At 38.4% G+C, this 19,211-nt stretch overlaps 1 protein-coding gene across 1 annotated transcript in view; it reads left to right on the forward strand.

Moving 5' to 3' along the window:
• Positions 1-1,917: 1,917 nt before the first annotated feature.
• LOC111197547 (anoctamin-1) overlaps positions 1,918-19,211 on the forward strand; it is a 97,825-nt gene continuing 80,531 nt past the window's right edge. The window contains exons 1-2 of the mRNA XM_049483867.1: positions 1,918-2,358; positions 11,525-11,857. Of these exons, the coding sequence (XP_049339824.1) occupies positions 2,260-2,358; positions 11,525-11,857 (432 nt within the window). The 5' untranslated portion in view covers positions 1,918-2,259. The remainder of the gene's footprint in view (positions 2,359-11,524; positions 11,858-19,211) is intronic.

Below are 19,211 nucleotides of genomic sequence, written 5' to 3' on the forward strand. Positions count from 1 at the left end.
GAGTTCTATACATTTTCACTCATGTAAATGAGTTTTTTCAAATGTATGCACCCTATTTGTAAAGGTTATGCTATAACATACTGATAATCAACTGTTCTAGAACATTAAGAGCAAGATTACTTTAATAACAAATAAATATTTTCACATTGTTATAGTTGTATTTTGCTTATTTTATTCTGGTTATTTTGAAAATAAATTGTCTGTTTTTTTGTTTGTTTGTGATTGTTTGGCAGTACTGCATAATGATTTCTGGAGTTTAATTTTGATTATTAAATGATTTCTGATAAAGTAACCTGTAACATGAGAATTTTTTTTACCTTTACTTAAGTAATAATTGAAATTACTACTTTTATTTCTACTTGAATAATTACTACTTTAAAGTAACAATGAGTTCCAATGTTGGCTATTCTACCAAACTCTGCTATCGATATACAGCATTGCAACCACATGACTGCCTAGGAACAACACTGTAACCGCTGGGGTAAGAATATCAACCACAGCGACAACCATTATTCTTTTTTTTTTTTGCCAAAATATAACAATCTGTAATTAAACTGTAAGAAAAAATAAATATTCCATTAACTCACAATCTGTGTAATATACACATTTAAAAATCTGAAGAGGTCGGTGTTCTGTAGCAGCATTAGTTGGAAAAGACCATGCAATTTTTTACTCAACCAGCATGTGTGATAGTGTTTCTAAACAGTGGGGGTGGACACTGAATTGGTTAGGATATTTTGTAAAAAAAAAGAGAAAAAACCCAAGAGAATTAAACACGTGCTTGAATATATTGTAATTAATAAAAATAGATAAGTAAAAATAGGACATGATTAACAAAATTTAAGAGACAAGAGAGTTCTCCAAGGAAATGATTACATAAATACAGTGAGGTTAAACAATTATTGGATCCACTGTTGATTTTGTAAGTTTACTCTCTTACATAGACATAAAGATTCTATGGTTGTAATGGTAGGTTTATCTTAACCAAGAAAAACAGAATATCAACAAAAAAAAAAAGAATTAAAAATATTAAATAATGGTTATAATATATGGTTATAATATATTCTCTACCAATCTCTAAGAATTCTGACCCTAACAGAGCGATTATGTGCCCAAATTACTTTCACTTAATTAAATACACGTTAATTTATAACCTTTATTTAATGTTTGTTTTCTGAATCCTCTGTTTATACTATGTCTTCTACTATTAAAAGAATACTATCAATAGTTATAGAGAGATCATGTCTTTAAAACGGGTTAAACTTATTTAATAATTATTATGCTCACATACCTGTAACCTAACCTGTCTCAGTCTTGCTGCAGTTGAGCTGTAAATGATGATTTGCCATCCATTATTTAGTCAGACAGACAAGTAGAATTTCACCTTTTTTGCACAACCATTATTGCACCAAGAGAATTACAACAGAATATCTGAGTGCTGGGCCTTGTGGGACAGAGATGGATAGATGTTTATTGAAAAAGTTCTAAAAGTAGCAGAACTGTCTAATAAAGTGTATAAAACAGTGCCACCACTGAGAAAGACCAGATCATGACACTTGTCCCTAAAACTAAACAAATGAAATATGTTTCTTTAGCAGTTTGTAGCAGTTGACCTGTATGAAAGCAGTTGAGTAATTACAGGATGAGCTAATCAGTCAGTAGTAATATGTCTAAGCTTTGAGCTGGATTTACTTTTTGTCTTCTCTAAGTGACAGCACATTGTCAGCTGCGCAGAGAGAGCCAGTGAATGTGGGGGGAGGGGGTGTTGGGGTGGTGTGTTAATCTGACTCTGTGTATTTTCATGGTGACAGATGATCCTAACAACCTGTTCTGCTGCTCTTCACAGAGAGACAGCCGCTGCTCTCCTGCTCTGTCCGGAACTGTCTAAGGAACTGTCTAAGGAACCGTCTGAGGATAGTTTCTGTTGTGTTCCTGTAACAGTTCTGTCTCACAGGTTTACCCTCATACAAATTAACACTCCAACAGGTGCATGGAAGAGGAGGTGCATAGAACAAGAGGCACGTAGAACCATTGGTGAGGAGCTGAACTGAGAGGATCCTTGCTGAAGGACTTGCAGTGAGCCTTTATGGTTTTGGCTAATATTAGCTCCTGGCATCTATCGCGCTTCTCAAGTAACAGACTGCTTCAGCCTTAACTTGCTTAACTACAGAGAGAGAGAGAGAGAGAGAGAGAGAGAGAGAGAGAGAGAGTGAATTAGGGTAATAGCTGGATTTGAAGCACGACTGTGGGAAAGAGAAGATGATGGCTGAAGAAGAGAATGTTAGCAGTAAGATGTCATCGCCACAGCAAGCCAACGCTCACTTCCTAAAGGACGTGATTTTTCACAGAAAATTTCAAGTGAGTTCTACTTCTTTATCTTTTTTCCTCTGAGGGAGTTTCCTTGCCTCTGTTGCTCACTGGGGGTTTGATGTTTTGTGTGATTCTCTGTACTGATACCACATTTCTGCTTCGACATCATGTGTAAAAAGTGCTATATAAATTTGATCTTTTTCCTTAAAAAACTTTAAGGAATCTTTCCAATACCATCATTAAGACCACTGTTATATCCATACCATATCATTTATTTCCTACCAGTCAGTATTTAACAAATACTGCACAGTATTAAATAAGTAATATTGCAGCATCTCATATTTTGATGGTGATAATAGAGTTAGCATTAAATAAATTCCCACACAAAGGAAAGTTTTAGGAAGCCTTTGGGTTAAAAATTAAACCAAAACTGCCCTCTCAGAGTCTTTTCTCTCCTAAAGACTCACTCACAAAATCTGCTCTTGTTCTTTTAAAGTCTTTTCTCCTAAAGTCTGCTTCAAAAATACTTCTGTTACATTTTACAGTAATGGTACATGGCATGCCATTAATTAAGGTATTCATTAAGGATGAACTAATCAGTACGTAAGGATGCATTAATCAGGAACAAATTAATTAATCATATATTAATATCTGCAAGGTTAAATTAATTGAATTGAAAATTGAATTTAAGTCTTTGAAGCCTCCTCTCAAAAAAATATAATATACTTTAGAAATAAAATAGGGAAAACATTATATGTAGTGGAATTGCTTGAGGTGGTGGAACAGATTAGATGCATTACCGCTGCTAGTCGGCTCCACTCTCCGGGACAATTTGGAGCAAGCTGAAGTCTAAAGTTTGTCAGACCTTTGAAAAGCCGAACCAATTCCTCACCACTGAATTAGACCTGCCTCCCTCCTGCCTATCTCTTCTGCTTAATCACTTGTGGAAGCTTCAGGGGCACTCATGGAGCCGAGCCGAACCTAACCTAGACTCAGCTCCCCTCGGTAAGGCTCGGCCTAGCCTAGATAGATAGATAGATAGATAGATAGATAGATAGATAGATAGATAGATAGATAGATAGATAGATAGATAGATAGATAGATAGATAGATAGATAGATAGATAGATAGATAGATAGATAGATAGATAGATAGATAGATAGATAGATAGATAGATAGATAGAACTTTATTGATCCCTTGGGAGGTTCCCTCAGGGAAATTAGCCTAGTCTATCTGGCTACATGCCTGTGTGAATACGTCATCACACACTGACGTAGCCTACGGAGGCTGATTGCGTTCAGTAAAACGCAATCAGCAGTAAAAACGTCTGTCTGTGACAGATTCTGTAAATAATGCATATTACATTTCTTATCGCGATAAATACCAATATTGAATTATTGTCCAGGCCTAGTGTGAACTAATGAATTATTATGAATGAAGGCTTTGTACATTATGATTATACCAGTAATTAATATGTTAATTAAGCATGCAGTTTCCACTTGAGATCCCACATTCCCTTCCTCATATAATTCTATAAAACATGTGCCTTCTTAATGCACGTGGTTTGTTTTTAGTTCCATCCTGTGATATTTTACACAATGATAACATTTAAATCATCCATATAAAAATACACTTAAGTAGTTAGTTTATAAGAGGTGTTAGGAGAGTAAGTCCTATTACTACAGTACACACATACCTATAGATGACTTACAGCTAATTCCAATAAGATTAGTGGACAGGAGAATTTAATACTCTTTATTGTTTTATTGCTATGTGATATTTATTTGTCATAAAAACAACAAGACATCTGAAACTGTCACTCTGGTAAAAGGTAAAAGGGCACATCCATTTTTTGTAATAATTCATAAGTTATATAAACATGACTAAAGGTGATGTGAAATAACAATGTGAGTGTAACAATTTATTGATGGCAATCTTTTAGACAATTTGAAGAAACAAAAATATATATAAAAAAAAAACACTAACATAAACCATCCTAAGAGCTTGTGCCTCAACGAACAGGGGCTAAACCGTGTGCTGAGCTCTCTGTGCATGTGCAGCCCTGCTGCTTCCACTGGGAAAACTAATCTCATTGGAATTAGCAGTAAGTCATCTACAGGTATGTGTGTACTGTAGTATTAGAAGTGCCAGCATTCTGGAAATGATGACAGGACGGACATGCAGGTGTCTGTTGTACAATCACAAATATAAGTGTATTTTCTATATGTATGATTTTAAATGGATATCATTGTGTCAAATATGACAGGTTAGAACTAAAAACAAACCAGGTATATTAGGAAGGCCGATGTTTTACAGAATTATATGTGGAAGGGAATTTTGTATGCATATTATTTACTGGTATATTCATATAGTGTACAAAGCCTTCATTACCCTTGTATTCATTCATTAGTTCACACATTAGTTAAGGGTGAGTACTTTAACCTCGCAGATATTATTATATATGATTAATTCATTTTCTGCTAATGCATACTTACTTACTGATAAGTTCATCCTTAATTAATGTCATGTCATGTGCCATTACTGTAAAGTGTTACCAATACTTCTCTCAAAATCTCTTCTCACAATACATGCTTTTTCTTTTACACAATCATTCACACTCACATCCTATCACAAATGTCAGGAGGGAATAGAAGGATGATTTCATTTAAAAATGACTCTGCTGTATATCAGAATGGTATTGTCCGGATAGACAATTCTTATTGAACAACTAAAAAAAATATTTCAGCAGTCAGAGATTAATTACTGAAAATCCCAAACTAAATTTTACTGCAGTCCCTTTAAAGTATTTAGAAATCAGACCCTTGTCTCCACCTCTAACCATAAACAGTGTTGGATACAATCGTATTCATTTCAAGACATAATTTCTCAGAGGAGCTGAATATGCATTGAAGGCTGTCTGAAGTGTTACAACTCCTGTCTCAGTGCTTTTTTAGGAGCTTTAGTGTTGAGCTGTTTTAGTGTTTAATAGGTAAAAACAGGGTTTCTGGGGCACAGTGTGTACTTTATTTTCCATAAAGTTATACATTGAATGTTGATCCACATGTCTATTATACAAATGTGACATGTAATTGTATGCGTCTGTCTTTACTGCTCTGATACCTGACCGATAAAGCTAGGAGTAAATGCAAATGAAGATATCTTGTATTCCTAAGAAGATTTGCATTTGGGTCCTGATAAAAATGCCAATATTTTAACAGCTGCCAGAATTGAAGTTTAAGAAACCTTTTTTTTTTATTATTTGTAATCGAGAACTCTAAGAGAGAATTATTTATTCATCACTCTTTGCTAAGACAGGATTTCAAACTGGACAATTAAAATTAATTTAAGCCGAGACGCAAATGAATGAATGAATTTATCATTCTTTATTTATGCCTTCATTTGCAATATAACCACAGAGAGCCATAGGAATAGTAAAATAAAAAAACATGTTGGAAATTAGATTGGTAAGATTCCAAAGTAACAGTATATTTTTTGCTCAATGTGGCTCAGATAATTTTTTAATGGCTGTGTGAACGTGAACATGTTCTTCAAATCAGATTTGAGTCACTTTCATATGTGGTCCTAAATCGGATACATATCCGATACATGGACGTAGGAGATGAATGTGAACAGTCTAACTGGAATTCATGCATCTTTTTTTTTCACGCATGCGCTATGTGCTTCTCTCTCGTACCCACATCTCTTGGTGCAGCTGTGCAGCTATAGCTGCAAAAACAGCAAAAGCAAACCGCCTGGCCTTTTTTCACCTCCTCAACCTTAGGCATGAACTTCAGACCAGCTGTTTACTCTCCACTCCAGCAAAAGATGCTCCACATATGATCTGCTAACAAACACATCCATTTCACCTACGATCCATTTCACTATTTCAGCTACGATTTGTCTCTCAAATATTTTTCTCTCAAATTTTATTGTTGGTCTAGGTTTGTGTGAGCAGTGGTGGGGTTTCAGTTCTGTCCTTGTGTGAGAGTGTGTGTGTGGGGTGGGATGGGGGGGTGCTCAGTTCTGACTCTGTGTGTTGAGGAGTCTGATTGCCTGGTGGTCGAAGCTGTTGCAGAGTCTGGTAGTGGAGACTCGGGTGTAGATCTTCTTAGCTGTGCTTACTATGTGCTGAAGGGCTTTGAAATCGTAAATGTTGCAGCTTCCAAACCAGTTCCCTCAAGATGCTCTCTGCAATCCCTTTGTAGAACATGGTAAGGATGTTTTTTCTTAGTCTCTGCAGGAAGACCAGGCACTGCTGGACTTTTTTGGTTATTATGTTGTCCAGTGAGAAGGGGAGCTGTTTTTTGATATGTCTCATGAACAGCCTCTCAAAGCACTTCATGATGACGGGAATGAGTGCAATGCAACAGTAGTCATTAAGGGACTGGGGACTCCTTTAGCACAGGAATAATGGTGGTAGTTTTAAAGCACATTGGCAGTCAGCAGTGCTGTTGAAAATGTCTGTGAGAACATTTGGAAGCTGTTCTGTACATCCTCTGAGCACTATGCCATGTATGCTGTCTGGTCCTGTGGACTAGTACCTGGTCGTTTAAAGGAGGTGTAGTATTTCTTGCTGCCGTGCAGTTCTGTAATTCAAACCTTGCGTAGGAGTTGTTCAGCACATTTGGAAAAGGCAGTGTCACTATCACAAGCAGGTGATAGTGGACACGTGACAAAAATGGATCACTGTAGATTAAAAACATTTTAAATGTTATTTTAATATTAAGCAGTTCTGAAAAATAGCATAGCATACTTTTTGTTTGGATTCAGGACTAATTTGTGCCTTTGGAGTATGATCAAAAGGGAGTCACTGCAGATATGAATTAATATAATTAGAAAATTGCACTGGACCTACAATTGAATCCTGAGGGACCCCTTCAGTGACTGACAGAAGATCAGGAAAACACACTGTGGTTTATCAGACAGATAGTTCTAAAACAATGTAATGGCATTGTGGTCAAAGTGGTCAAATCTTTTAGCGGCAATAGATGAAATTATTGGGGTTGCAAGTTTTAAGAAATAGAGATCCAGGTTATCCTCACCTGCACAACATGCTGTAGTGACAACACTGAAGGAAAAGGGGTGTAGGGTAAAACAGCAAGACGGGTCGCTCTCAGGAGCTCAGTGACTTCCAGTATAGGACATAAACCTATGTATATACTGTATATTATCTATAAAGCTATGCACCGAATGTTGAGCCACATGTATATTAAACCAATGTGATATAAAGTGTGTGGGGTTGTCTTTACTGCTCTGTATCTTAAAGCTGGGAATAAATTCAAATGAAGATATCTCATGTTCTTGAGAAGCTTTGCATTTAGACCCTGATAAAAGTGCAATTATTTAAACAGCTGCAAGAAATGAGCTTCAAACCTATAGATCTTTTTGAACCATCAGGTACTTGATAATTTTAATTATTACCTTTTAATTAAGAGTATCACATGATAAATTGTGATGTAGAAGTGAGGGACTTCTAGAGTAAAGTTTAGTTTTACATAAATTAAACAAACAGAAAAATATGTTTTATAGTTTGGATGCATGAACAGATGGGAATACACATACTGAAAATAATTAAACACATATTTAGAAAACATGAAATAAACACTGGATATACATGCATGGTATACATTATGATTGGTTGTTGACCAATTTATTATTGGTCAATTATTTATCAGTTTTTGGTCAGTTATCAGATAGTTATTAGTCAGCTGTTTATCAGTTATTGATTAGTTATTTGTTGATAATTGGTTACATATTGCTGGTTGATGAACAATTGATATGTTGATGATTATTGGTCAGTTATTGCACAGTTGTTGGACAGTTTTTAGTCTGTTAGTGATCCGATCTTAATTAGTTGTCGAGCAGTTATTGATCAGTTTGTCAAATGTTATTGATCAATGCTGTCTTGATATACTGTTGCTCAATTATTGATTTATTAGTCAGTCACACATGCCCCCCCCCCACACACACACACTTCATTTAAAACTATACAGCAATTAATAAAAAAATTGCAGTTTTGTCATTGTATTATCAAATGTCAAGTAAAGTCAAGTAGTTTTATTGTCAATATTGCATATGTACAGGACATACAGAGAATTAAAATTACATTACTCTCCTTCACAAATTTTACAGCAAGTACAGATAATAGATATAATACAAGAGTATAGGAGACACTATGTGTACAATACAGCAGGGACACAAATAGACATACATGAGACAAAAACAAGGTGCAGTAATGGTGAAATAGGATATATATATATATATATATATATATATATATATATATATATATATATATATATATATATATATATATATATATATCCTATTTCACCATTACTGCACCTTGTTTTTGTGTATATATATATATATATATATATATATATATATATATTTATATTAAACAATTCTTCAAATTAAATATTTTTTCCACTTAAAGTAGCCTAAAAACAAGGGATATATAAAAATTACATTGTGCTTTTGGAAAAAGAGCATTTTCTTAATAAAAAGTGCAGTTTGAGTTTTCGATACATCTGGGCTGAAACTCTATGAAATCTATTCTCCCTATTATACACGTGTGAAGAAGCTGATTGGTCAGTTTAGGATGCTGAGTGAGGTGTGTGCTGGGGGCAGGATTTGCATTGGGGGTAGAGCAGGGAGAGAGTTCAGCATCCTCACAGCCTGATGGATGGAGCTGTCTCTTAGTCTGCTGGTCCTCGCCCGAGACTCCCCAGTCTCCTCCCTGATGGCAGGAGGCTGAAGAAGCTGTGTAGTGAGTGGGTATGATCACCTGCCAGGCGGAGGGCTTTCCGTGTGAGGCGGGAGCTGTATAAGTCCTGAAGGGAGGGGAGAGAGGTGCCAACGGTATTCTCAGCTGCTCTCACGATGCGCTGGAGGGTCCTGCGGCGGGAAGCTGTGCAGGCCCCGTACCACACGGTGAAACAGCTGGTCAGGAGAAAGTAGACGCTGATTTGCCTTCCTGGCCAGTGATGCTGAGTTGGTGCTCCAGGAGAGGTCCTCTGTGACGTGACTTGGTGCTGCTCACCCTATCCACAGCAGTTCTGTTGATGGACAGAGGAGTGTGCTGTGTGTGAGATCTCCTGAAGTCCACTCTGTGTTCAGAGAGAGATTGTTGTGTTTGCACCAGGAGGCTGGGCGGCTCACCTCGCTCCTGTAGTGTGACTCATCGTTGTTGCTGATGAGACCCACCACCGCCGTGTCATCCGCAAACTTAATGAAGAGGTTGGAGGTGTGTATTGGTGTGCAGTCATGGGATAGCAGAGTGAACAGAAGGGGGCTCAGCACACATCCTTGGGGAGCCCCTGTGTTCAGTGTGGTAATGCTAGATGTGTTGCTACCAACCCACACTGCCTGTGGTCGTCCAGTCAGGAAGTCTAACAGCCAGTTGCACAGTGTTGTGCTCAGCCCCAGACTGTCCAGATTGTGTATGAGCTGTTGAGGGATGATTGTGTTGAATACTGAAAAACAGCATTCTGATGCAGGTGACTTTCTTGTCCAGGTGTGTGAGAGCTGAGTGGAGAACAGTTGAAATGTATTTTCTAACACACCTTTACACTTTCTATTTTTCCAATTATTTCTTTTTTGTTATTTATTTTGTTTTCAGAAATTGATAATTCATGCATTTTATAGTAACAAACACCCCACACACAACAAATGTGAGACACAATGATGGGAATGTTATTCCCCTCAACATTACAACTCTAAGCATTTTTGAAACATCAAAAGCACAGAATATTCTTAATAGAGTGTATCACATTAAACACAGGAGACATTTTTTAAGACATAACACAAATAACAAATTTAAAGTAATAAAATAAAACCCTTTAAAAACCTCTATTTTTAGAGCTGGATCTGGCCATAACATATTGTGCACATCACACACTGTATCAGCTACAATACATCAGTGAAGGAACCGTCTTCTTCCTTGTACGGACCCTCAATCGGTTCCGTCACAGGTATCCAGACAAATATCTGAAGATCATAAACAATTAACCACTGTCCCATAAATAAAATCGATGGGATAAAGAAGCTAAAAGTATGGTGGGAGGTATTGGACTGAAAACGGTGAATGCTAATGGACCAAGCTTAGAATTAGAGCAGATTGACTGAATAATGCACTGTCCAAGATGACAATGCATCTGCCCTGGATTCATTTAGTTTTTTGCTGTGATGATGATGTATAGTCTGTTTAAAGGAAATTGAATTGGCATTGGCAGTGTAATTTTAGAACAATGTTGAACCAAGGCATTCAAAATAGCTCTGTGGCTAATGATGATCTCTCGGCACACCCTTATTTATGAAAATAAATTCATACATAATTGCATCTGCAGCAATTTGTAAAATATAAAAAAAACCCATTTTATTATTCAATATAAATTTACATGTAAAATGGTATTCATTACCTCCAAAGAATCATGCATTTTTATACTGCTCACAACTGATTGGCAAGTTTAGAATTAGTCACCTATGATTTGTACAACGGACAACCATTTTTGGTTCACAAGTGTGGTGTTTTAAAAGGTGGTGCTGTGAAATGTCAAAAAAGAAGATGGATGTTATCCATTCAGGGGATGTGCTTATAGACCTGGACTTATTTAGATCTAGACTTGAGTATGTTATAATTTGTTTATATATTTTATAGTTATTTAAAGGATGATTATAAATACAAAGACATTATCCAAGCCAACACCCACCCAATAGACTGTTTAATTTTAGTGTGTAATTATATAAAAAAATACAATACCACTTATATAGAAAACTTAAATGAAGGGCCAGGTTACACACTTCTGAGCTATATGATAATTTGGATAATTTGATGTCGGCCTTATTGCTCTTCAGAGTTGGTGGAGGTGTTTTAGTAATCTCTAATAGCCTTTTAGTGTTGTTTGTGGCACTGTATGACAGTTATCTAGAACATGACTAATTTGACCCTTTTGGACTATGACATACTATGGTTCATGCTACCTGTTAACAGGTCCTGCAGCATGGCGTGGTTCATGATAAACGTTCAGATTTGAATAACAGTGAGGAGATCATACGATATCTGTCAGCTGGTTTGAATTCAGGTTGTGCAAGTGTATTCTAAATACTGAGTCTGCTTGCAATAACCACATTCCACTTGCACACACACACTTATATCCACACGTGTCTAGTCCTGGTGTGTCTAATGCTGGTCCATCCTTACACTCCCCAGCAACTGAACTCCCTGACTCCAGAGGAGACGACTCAATGCCAGCATGGCCTGTACTTCCAAGACGGAGAGCGAAGGGTGGATTATGTTCTGACCTACCAGGTGAAGAAGCCCAGTGGCTCCCGTGTCCGTAGGCAATCCTCACGCTTCACCGACAATGCCCTGACCCGCAGCCTGCGCCACAATCGCACACAGGCGCGCCCCACTGGGCATGACCCTGAGCTGAGCCTGCAGGCGGTCAGCACAGACCACCACGAGGACGACAAGTGCTTCCGCCGGGAGGAGTTTGAGGGGAACCTGAGAGAGATGGGGCTGGAGCTGGAGAAGGACGAAGACGTAAGTGTTTCTGTCGCTCTGTGTGCATTTGTGTGTATATGTGTTTGTGGGGGGACTGCCATTGTCCACTGGGCTGGGGTCTGTACTCCCCATCTCCAGAGGTTGTTCTTACCAGAGTTTTGAATGTTTGTTTCTGAAGGAGCCATTTTGTCTCCATCAGTGAGCCTATAAGGACAAGCTTTTATGTGACTCCTTGCTAGATCTTGAGTCTAGATTTGTTTTCTGTCTTTTAATGCTTGATATTATGGACTGTTTTTTTTTATGCTTGCTATTGAAATTCCCTCTGGTTTTGTACGGATTTCTACCTTTTGTGTTTCATAAACCTGTATTGGATTTTTAACTGCAGGTCTGCTGAGTTTATCATGACAGCCATGCATTCCTGAACCTTTGTTAGCCTTGTTAGTGGATTGTGTCGTTTTGTCTTTTGGCTGACCTCAGCTGCTTTTGTCCTGACCTTCTGGGGTCAAAACACATACAATAGGTACGTTATAGCTTGGCCATGCAGGAGCTATGGGGCTTTAACTAAAAAAACTCCACCTGGGCCTTCACACAACCTCTGACCTCATCAGTTTAATCAGTTTGACTCCAAATGAGTCTGTGAGGTGCGACGTGTAGCACTTTAGCATATTTTCTCAGTGTAAGTGTGAGTGCTGTCAAACCAAACCAAAATTAAATCCTAGTGTGGGGTGAGGACTAAATCCCTTTTTGATTGACAGCGAAATGAGCGAATCAGTGATCTTTTGGTGTAAACATCCGTGCTGGGAGCATTCATTTTCATTCTGTTCTGAGTTGAACCGGAGACTTTCCTAATCCTTTTAGCGGCATATTCTTTGTTAAAACGAATAGCGACAAATCGAGCTTCTATTTTAGGTGTTTTTTGGTAGCTGCTTGTGTTTGGAGACTGACTTTTCTGATTCTTTCTGGCAAAGTGAGCTGACTGGAAGTGCTGTCAAAAATTAAATGTAGTGTTTGCCGTGCCTCTTGATGAAACCATCTCAGGGAGGGTAGAATTTAAGTATAAATAAACAGACACATTTTAAGATGTAGGCCGAAATTGAGCTTCCCTTCCTTGAAAGAACAGCATCCGCCACTGCTAAGTTAGCAGGTTATATGTGTGTGTTAGTTAGCTGGCTAAGTTAGCTAGGTTATATGTGTGTGATAGTTAGCTAGCTAAGTTAGCTAGGTTATGTGTGTGTTCGTTATCGTTAACTACCTAATTTATCTAGGTTATACAGTTGCAAGAAAAGGTATGTGAACCCTTTGGGATTACTTGGATTTATGCATAAATGTATCATTATATGTGTTCTGATCTTCATCTGTCAACAATAGACAAGTCTGCTTAAACTAATACCACACAAAAATATATGTTTGCATGGTTCTATTGAACATAACATGTTAAAATTCACAGTGCAGAGTGAAAAAAGTATGTAAACCTTTGGATTTAATAACTGGTTGACTCTCCTTTGGCAGCAATAACCTTAACGAAACATTTCCTGTAGTTGCAGATCAGACCTGCACAACAGTCAGGAGGAATTGTAAACCATTTCTCTTTACAAAACTGTTTCAGTTCAGCAATCTTCTTGGGATATCTGATGTGAATTGCTCTCTTGAGGTCATGATGCCACAGCATCTCAGTTGGGTTGAGGTCAGGACTCTCCAGAAGGTGTATTTTCTTCTGTTGAAGCCATCCGGTTGTTGATTTACTTCTGTGTTTTAGGTTGTTTGTCCTGTTGCATCATACTTCGTCTGTTGAGCTTCAGTTGGTGGACAGAGGGTCTTAAGTGTTCCTGCAAAATGTCTTGGTAAATTCATTTTTCTGTTGATGACGGCAATCTGTCCAGGCCCTAAGGCAGCAAAGGAGCCCCAAACCGTGATGCCCCCTCCACCATTTTTCACAGTTGGGATGAGGTTTTGATAAAGGTGTGCTGTGCCTTTTTTTTTGCACATATACCATTGTGTGCTCCTTTCTAACAACTCAATTTTGGTTTTATCTGTGCACAGTATATTTAGCCAGTACTGCCGTGGAACATTCAGGTGCTCTTTTGCAAGCTTCAAAAGTGATGTTTTTTTGGACAGCAGTAGCTTCCTCCGTGGTGTCCTCCCATGAACTCCATTCTTGATTAATATTTTCCTTATTGTAGATTTGTCAACAAAAATGTTAGCATGTTCCAGAGATTTCTGTAAGTCTTTAGCTGACCATCTAGGATTCTTCCTCACCTCATTGATCATTCTGCACTGTACGCGGTAATCTTTACAGGACCACCACACCTAGGAAGAGTAGCAACAGTGCTGAACTTTCTCTATTTGTCGTCTGTCTAACCATGGACACATGAACATCAAGGCTTTTAGAGATACTTTTGTAACCCTTTCCAGCTTCATGCAAGTCAAACAATTCTTGAACATAGGTCTGAGAGCTCTTTTGTGCAAAACATGATTTACATCAAGCAATGCTTCTTAAAAACAGCAAACTCAAAATTTGTATGTGTTTTTTATAGGGTAGGGCAGCTTCAACCAAAACATACAATTTTATCACATTGATTGACTTTTCATAAATTGTAATGATGTAGTTGTGCCAAAGCAACACATTAAAAGATTGAAAATGTTTTAGTTAAAGAGAGTGAGAAAATACAATGTTTGTTTGTAAAAAAAAAAATAAAAATAAAACTCGAGTTAAAATAGTTACACTGCTGCTCTGTTTGGCTTGTAAAGGCTGCATCATTGCTAGGTTACCTGTATGTGGCGGAGTAATACATATAGATCTTTGGTACAGTGCTATACAAACTTATAACGGCACTCATATAATGACTTTTAGCCAATCACATTGCAGGGTCAAAAGTAACTGTGGTATAATAGTTATTAGTTACCATGTGTTTCACTTTATAATACTGTGTCCTGATCTGTAGTAACTGTTTAGTTATTAGTAGTTAATAACCATGTGTTTCACTTTATAATACTGTGACATTATCTGCAGCAACTACTAAAGAAGAACACAGTAACTCCACAGTCATTAGTATTGTTATTGTGTGCTGCTGTTAACTTCCAAAAAAGAACTCCTATTTATGAAGAAAATAGGGACACCTAGTACATTAGCTAACACAAATATTCATTAATTTAGGCAAGATTCTCCCAAAGTAAGGATGTAAGACACAACCTACAGTAAGTCATGTATGTACATGAGCCATCACTTCCACTGACCACATAGCAGGAGGACTTAAGTGGAGCACTGTTGTAGAATTAAAACCAGTAACACAAAAAGGTATTTCTTTCTCCTCTAAAATAGGGATTATAAAATAACACTACATGCTGCAGCATTTAACTATGTGTATCAATTATTAGGAATACATTAAAGATACTAAGTAAAGTTACTACTACGACAAATGGTGTTACAGCTTTAATATTACCATTGATCAAATGACCTGCTGCAGCAGAAGATAAACACACTGATAGAGGCCAGCTAATTATGGGTTAGTAGTGAAGGTATTAACCCTCCTATTATGTTCATGTGTCAGGAACAGCAATGGTGTACACAACATTGAAACCTAACATTGCAATTTTATGACAAAAAGATAACAAATGGTGTCACTGGCTGTAATATCACCACTGATAGAATAACCTGCAGCAGCAGATAAACACACTGATATAGGCCAGCGGCTTTGAAACCGTAATTTACCTAATAATGCGCACTGTAAGACTTCAAGGTTGAAGATGAAATTTTATAAGGTTGGTGCTTAATATGAAAGCAGTGATCAATAAAACAAAATTATTACAGTCTTAGAGTCTTAGATGCCTTCTGCAGAACATTAATTAATGTCTCCTATGTAATAATATAACGTTATGTTTTTTCTTCCAAAAATGGGAGTTAAGCAGAGTAATACACACTGTAGTATTTTACTATATGTTGCTAATATTTGGAAGATACTGAGGATAAGGTAATTATGTAAGGTAACTATAACTACTACAAATGGTGTCACTGGCTTCATTCAAATTTGCCTTCATTATCAACACTGAACAAATAATTGTTTGTGTACACTGATTTAGATCTATAGTCCCCCAGGTGGCATGTAATAGTTACTATAAAGGAGTATTCTTCAGGAGATATGTAAATCTCAGTAATTAATGTGGAGTACATAGTTAACTAATATAATCATTAGTTCAGTACCATCTACTGAGTAATTATTCAGTACTCCCTGTTAGTTAATAGAAAAGATCTAGGTGTTAATGCATCACTATTACTTAGTTACTGCTTAGTTCCTGCTTAGATACCTATTAACTATGGAACAGTATTATAAAGTGTTACCCTAAAACTGTGCACCACTTCAGTCCTCCTAGAAATGTGCTTAGTAGAAGTGATGGCTCAAATACAGCTTTACTGTAGATTGTCTCCTACATCCTTGTCATGCCGCAAGGGTCTAACTCTCCCACACTCGGCTCTACCTGCGCTATCCCGTCTCCAGACTACGTCACCCAGAGCGCAAATAGGACTGCAGCACAGACACTCGTCGCCGAGTAATTGTTTGGGTCATCCTTCATTACAAAGCACTTTTCTTGTCTGTTATCATTTTCTCGTATATGACCCCAGATTGTTTTTTCACCGACTTTGATTTTTGCCTGTCCTCTGCTACTGAACTCTGTGTATTACCTGGACTGTTTTTTGGACTCTGATTTTTGCCTGCCCTCTGTTTCTGCTCTGCTGTGTATGACCCCTGGCCTGTTTATCGTTTATGGTATGTCTCTCCCTTATTATAGCCATTTGCCGTTAATGACCCTGCTCATTTTGACCACGCTTTTGTATTCTGTTGTCTTTAAAGGGGACATGAAACATTTCAGTTTGTACAAGTTTTCTTAGGGATTAAATATAATGTAATTTATTTGGGGGGGAATTTTTTTATATAAAATGTTTACACACTAAATTATTATATATTTATGTTTGTTACGTTTGAGCTAGGGTGCCGCCATGTTGCCCGTGCAGCACTGGTGACGTCACGAGGTTAGTTGGTTTAAGATCCCAGGCATATAGCTAGAGGAAAAGAGCTTATTGTTTGTAGAGATTATAGATGAAGACGAAGCTGAACTAGGCTAACATGGAGCATTTACTCAGATATCTTTCCTGCAGAAACCTGAGCAGAACTTTTCAGATGCTTTTCTGAGAGAGAGATGTTTTGGGAGTGTTTATTCTCTCTCTACGTGGAGCCGTGCAGAAACGTCCACAGCAGGTACTGCCATCCAGTTAACTAGCTTGTTTATATACATTTAGCTAGTTAGCATGTAAAGTCCAGAGTTCATTGAGACTGAATGAAACGAACATGATTTAAGTGGATATTGAAACACCAAGGCGCTGTTTGGTTGATAAACTGTTCAGTTTAGAAGTTAGGAGGCTTACTGGGTAGCTAGCTTCATCTAGTTAGTGTTAGTTAGTTAGCTAGCGTTGGCTACCTATGGTAAGATAGCTAGCTAAGTAGCTAACGCTAGCTATGTTATCTTTAAATTGTCAGTTTATCTAGACTTTTGGTAACGGTACCCATGGGCGTGGTAGTGGGGGGAAAAGTGGACCTGACTACCCAGGGCCCGAGTAGGGAGAGGGGCCCATGAAAATCCTGATTTTTTTTTTCGCTCACTTTCCTTTGTTTACTGGCATGGATAGGGGCCCATTAACATAGAGGGTGTACAGGGCCCAGAATTTGCTGCTACGCCCCTGACGGTACCTCTCGCTGCTCTGCTGGGTGAGCGCGTTGTTTGGCTCGTTCCGTGCGGCTCACAGCTGCTGCTGTTACAGTACCTCTAGTCGGATGGTCTGTGCATCCCAGCTGATCAGAGGAAAAATAAAAAAAACGGAGGAAAAAAGCCTCGGACTTCAGCTTACTTATCCGGCGCTAATCCTCCTGACTCAAACCCCTCTCCTTCATATAGTAGTGGTCTAGAAAGTGCTCGCCACTAACCCCTAGCATTGCAGCCAACCGGAGGATTCTCGCTCTTCAGCGCTGCGAGTCACCGCTGAAGAACAGCTGTCGGAGGCGAGGTATGAAAGTGAAAGTAAATATTTCTCATTCCTCACCCTATTAAATTTCACTACTGCCAGTATTACTACACACAGGGGCAATACAAAAGTGCCCCCCGCTCTGCATTGAGTTTTGGTTTGAATTTTATCATCTATTGAGGAATTCATTTACGGTAGACTCATAGATTATAGTAGTGAGGCGTTCAAGAAAACCAACCTCGTGACGTCACTTTCAACGCTGGGACAAGATGGCGCTGCCCTTACTTAAAAAATTTACATTTAGATTGCTCATTATTTTTAATTCGTGTCACTGACAACTGTTAAACTTTTTTTCAGATTTGTTAGAGTGAAAATACATCTTGTGAACTAAACTAAATACTTGAAGTGTTTCATGTCCCCTTTAATAAACCATATCTGCTACCTCTGCGCGTGTCTGAGTCCTGTCCCAAGATGACAGATTAGGTCTAGCAAACCAAGGCATAGGTCAGCACCAACAGACACTCGCTGGTGTGACCCAAGCTATTAATGAGCTTGCTCGTCAACAGATTAACCAGCAGCAGAAGCTCTCCCAGGTTCTGGAGTGCCTACATGGGCTTACCAACCTTCTAACCCAGTAGCACCTCCGAACCCAGTAGCACCTCCAGTTATGCCCGTCAACACCCCTGCTTTTTCTATTTGTAAACCCGAGTTGTTCAACGGTGATCCTGAGAAATGTAACGGCTTCCTTTTACAATGCTCTGTGTTTTTTAATAACTCTCCACCTACTACTGACAAAGCTAAGATCAGTTTCATTGTCTCCCGTTTATCTGGCAAAGCACTGGATTGGGCTAGCGTTTCAGAACTCAGTTACACCACCTTTTTAACCACCTTTCGTAATGTGTACGACCACACACGCTAGTGGTGAACTTTTGCTGTCCTTAAAACAAGGCAATAGGTCGGTGGCAGCCTATGCTCTTAAGTTTCGCACCCTGGCTGCTAGCAGTGGATGGAATAACGGAGCGCTAACCAATGTGTTTCGTAATGGACTTTACCCCGACATCCAGAAGGAGCTAGCCTCCAGAGATGATAAACTCACACTGGACCAGCTCATCTCCCTCTCGATTCCTTTGGACCAGCTTCTGTCACGTCGTCCCAAGTTGGTTACCAGACCTTCCACCTTTCCAGCTCCTATGGTCAGCACTACATCTGGAACCCCCGTACTACCCGATCCTAAACCCATAGAGGTACAGAGAGCCAGGCTCACTGCAACAGAGCGTCAGCGCCGGGTCCGTCTCCACTTGTGCCTTTACTGTGTGGGATCTGGTCACAAGAAGGCTGACTGCGAGCTCTGTCCACGATCTTTCACTGCGTCAACCCTGC

This window comes from Astyanax mexicanus, chromosome 10 (genome assembly GCF_023375975.1).
Source record: "Astyanax mexicanus isolate ESR-SI-001 chromosome 10, AstMex3_surface, whole genome shotgun sequence".
Taxonomy (NCBI): domain Eukaryota; kingdom Metazoa; phylum Chordata; class Actinopteri; order Characiformes; family Acestrorhamphidae; genus Astyanax; species Astyanax mexicanus.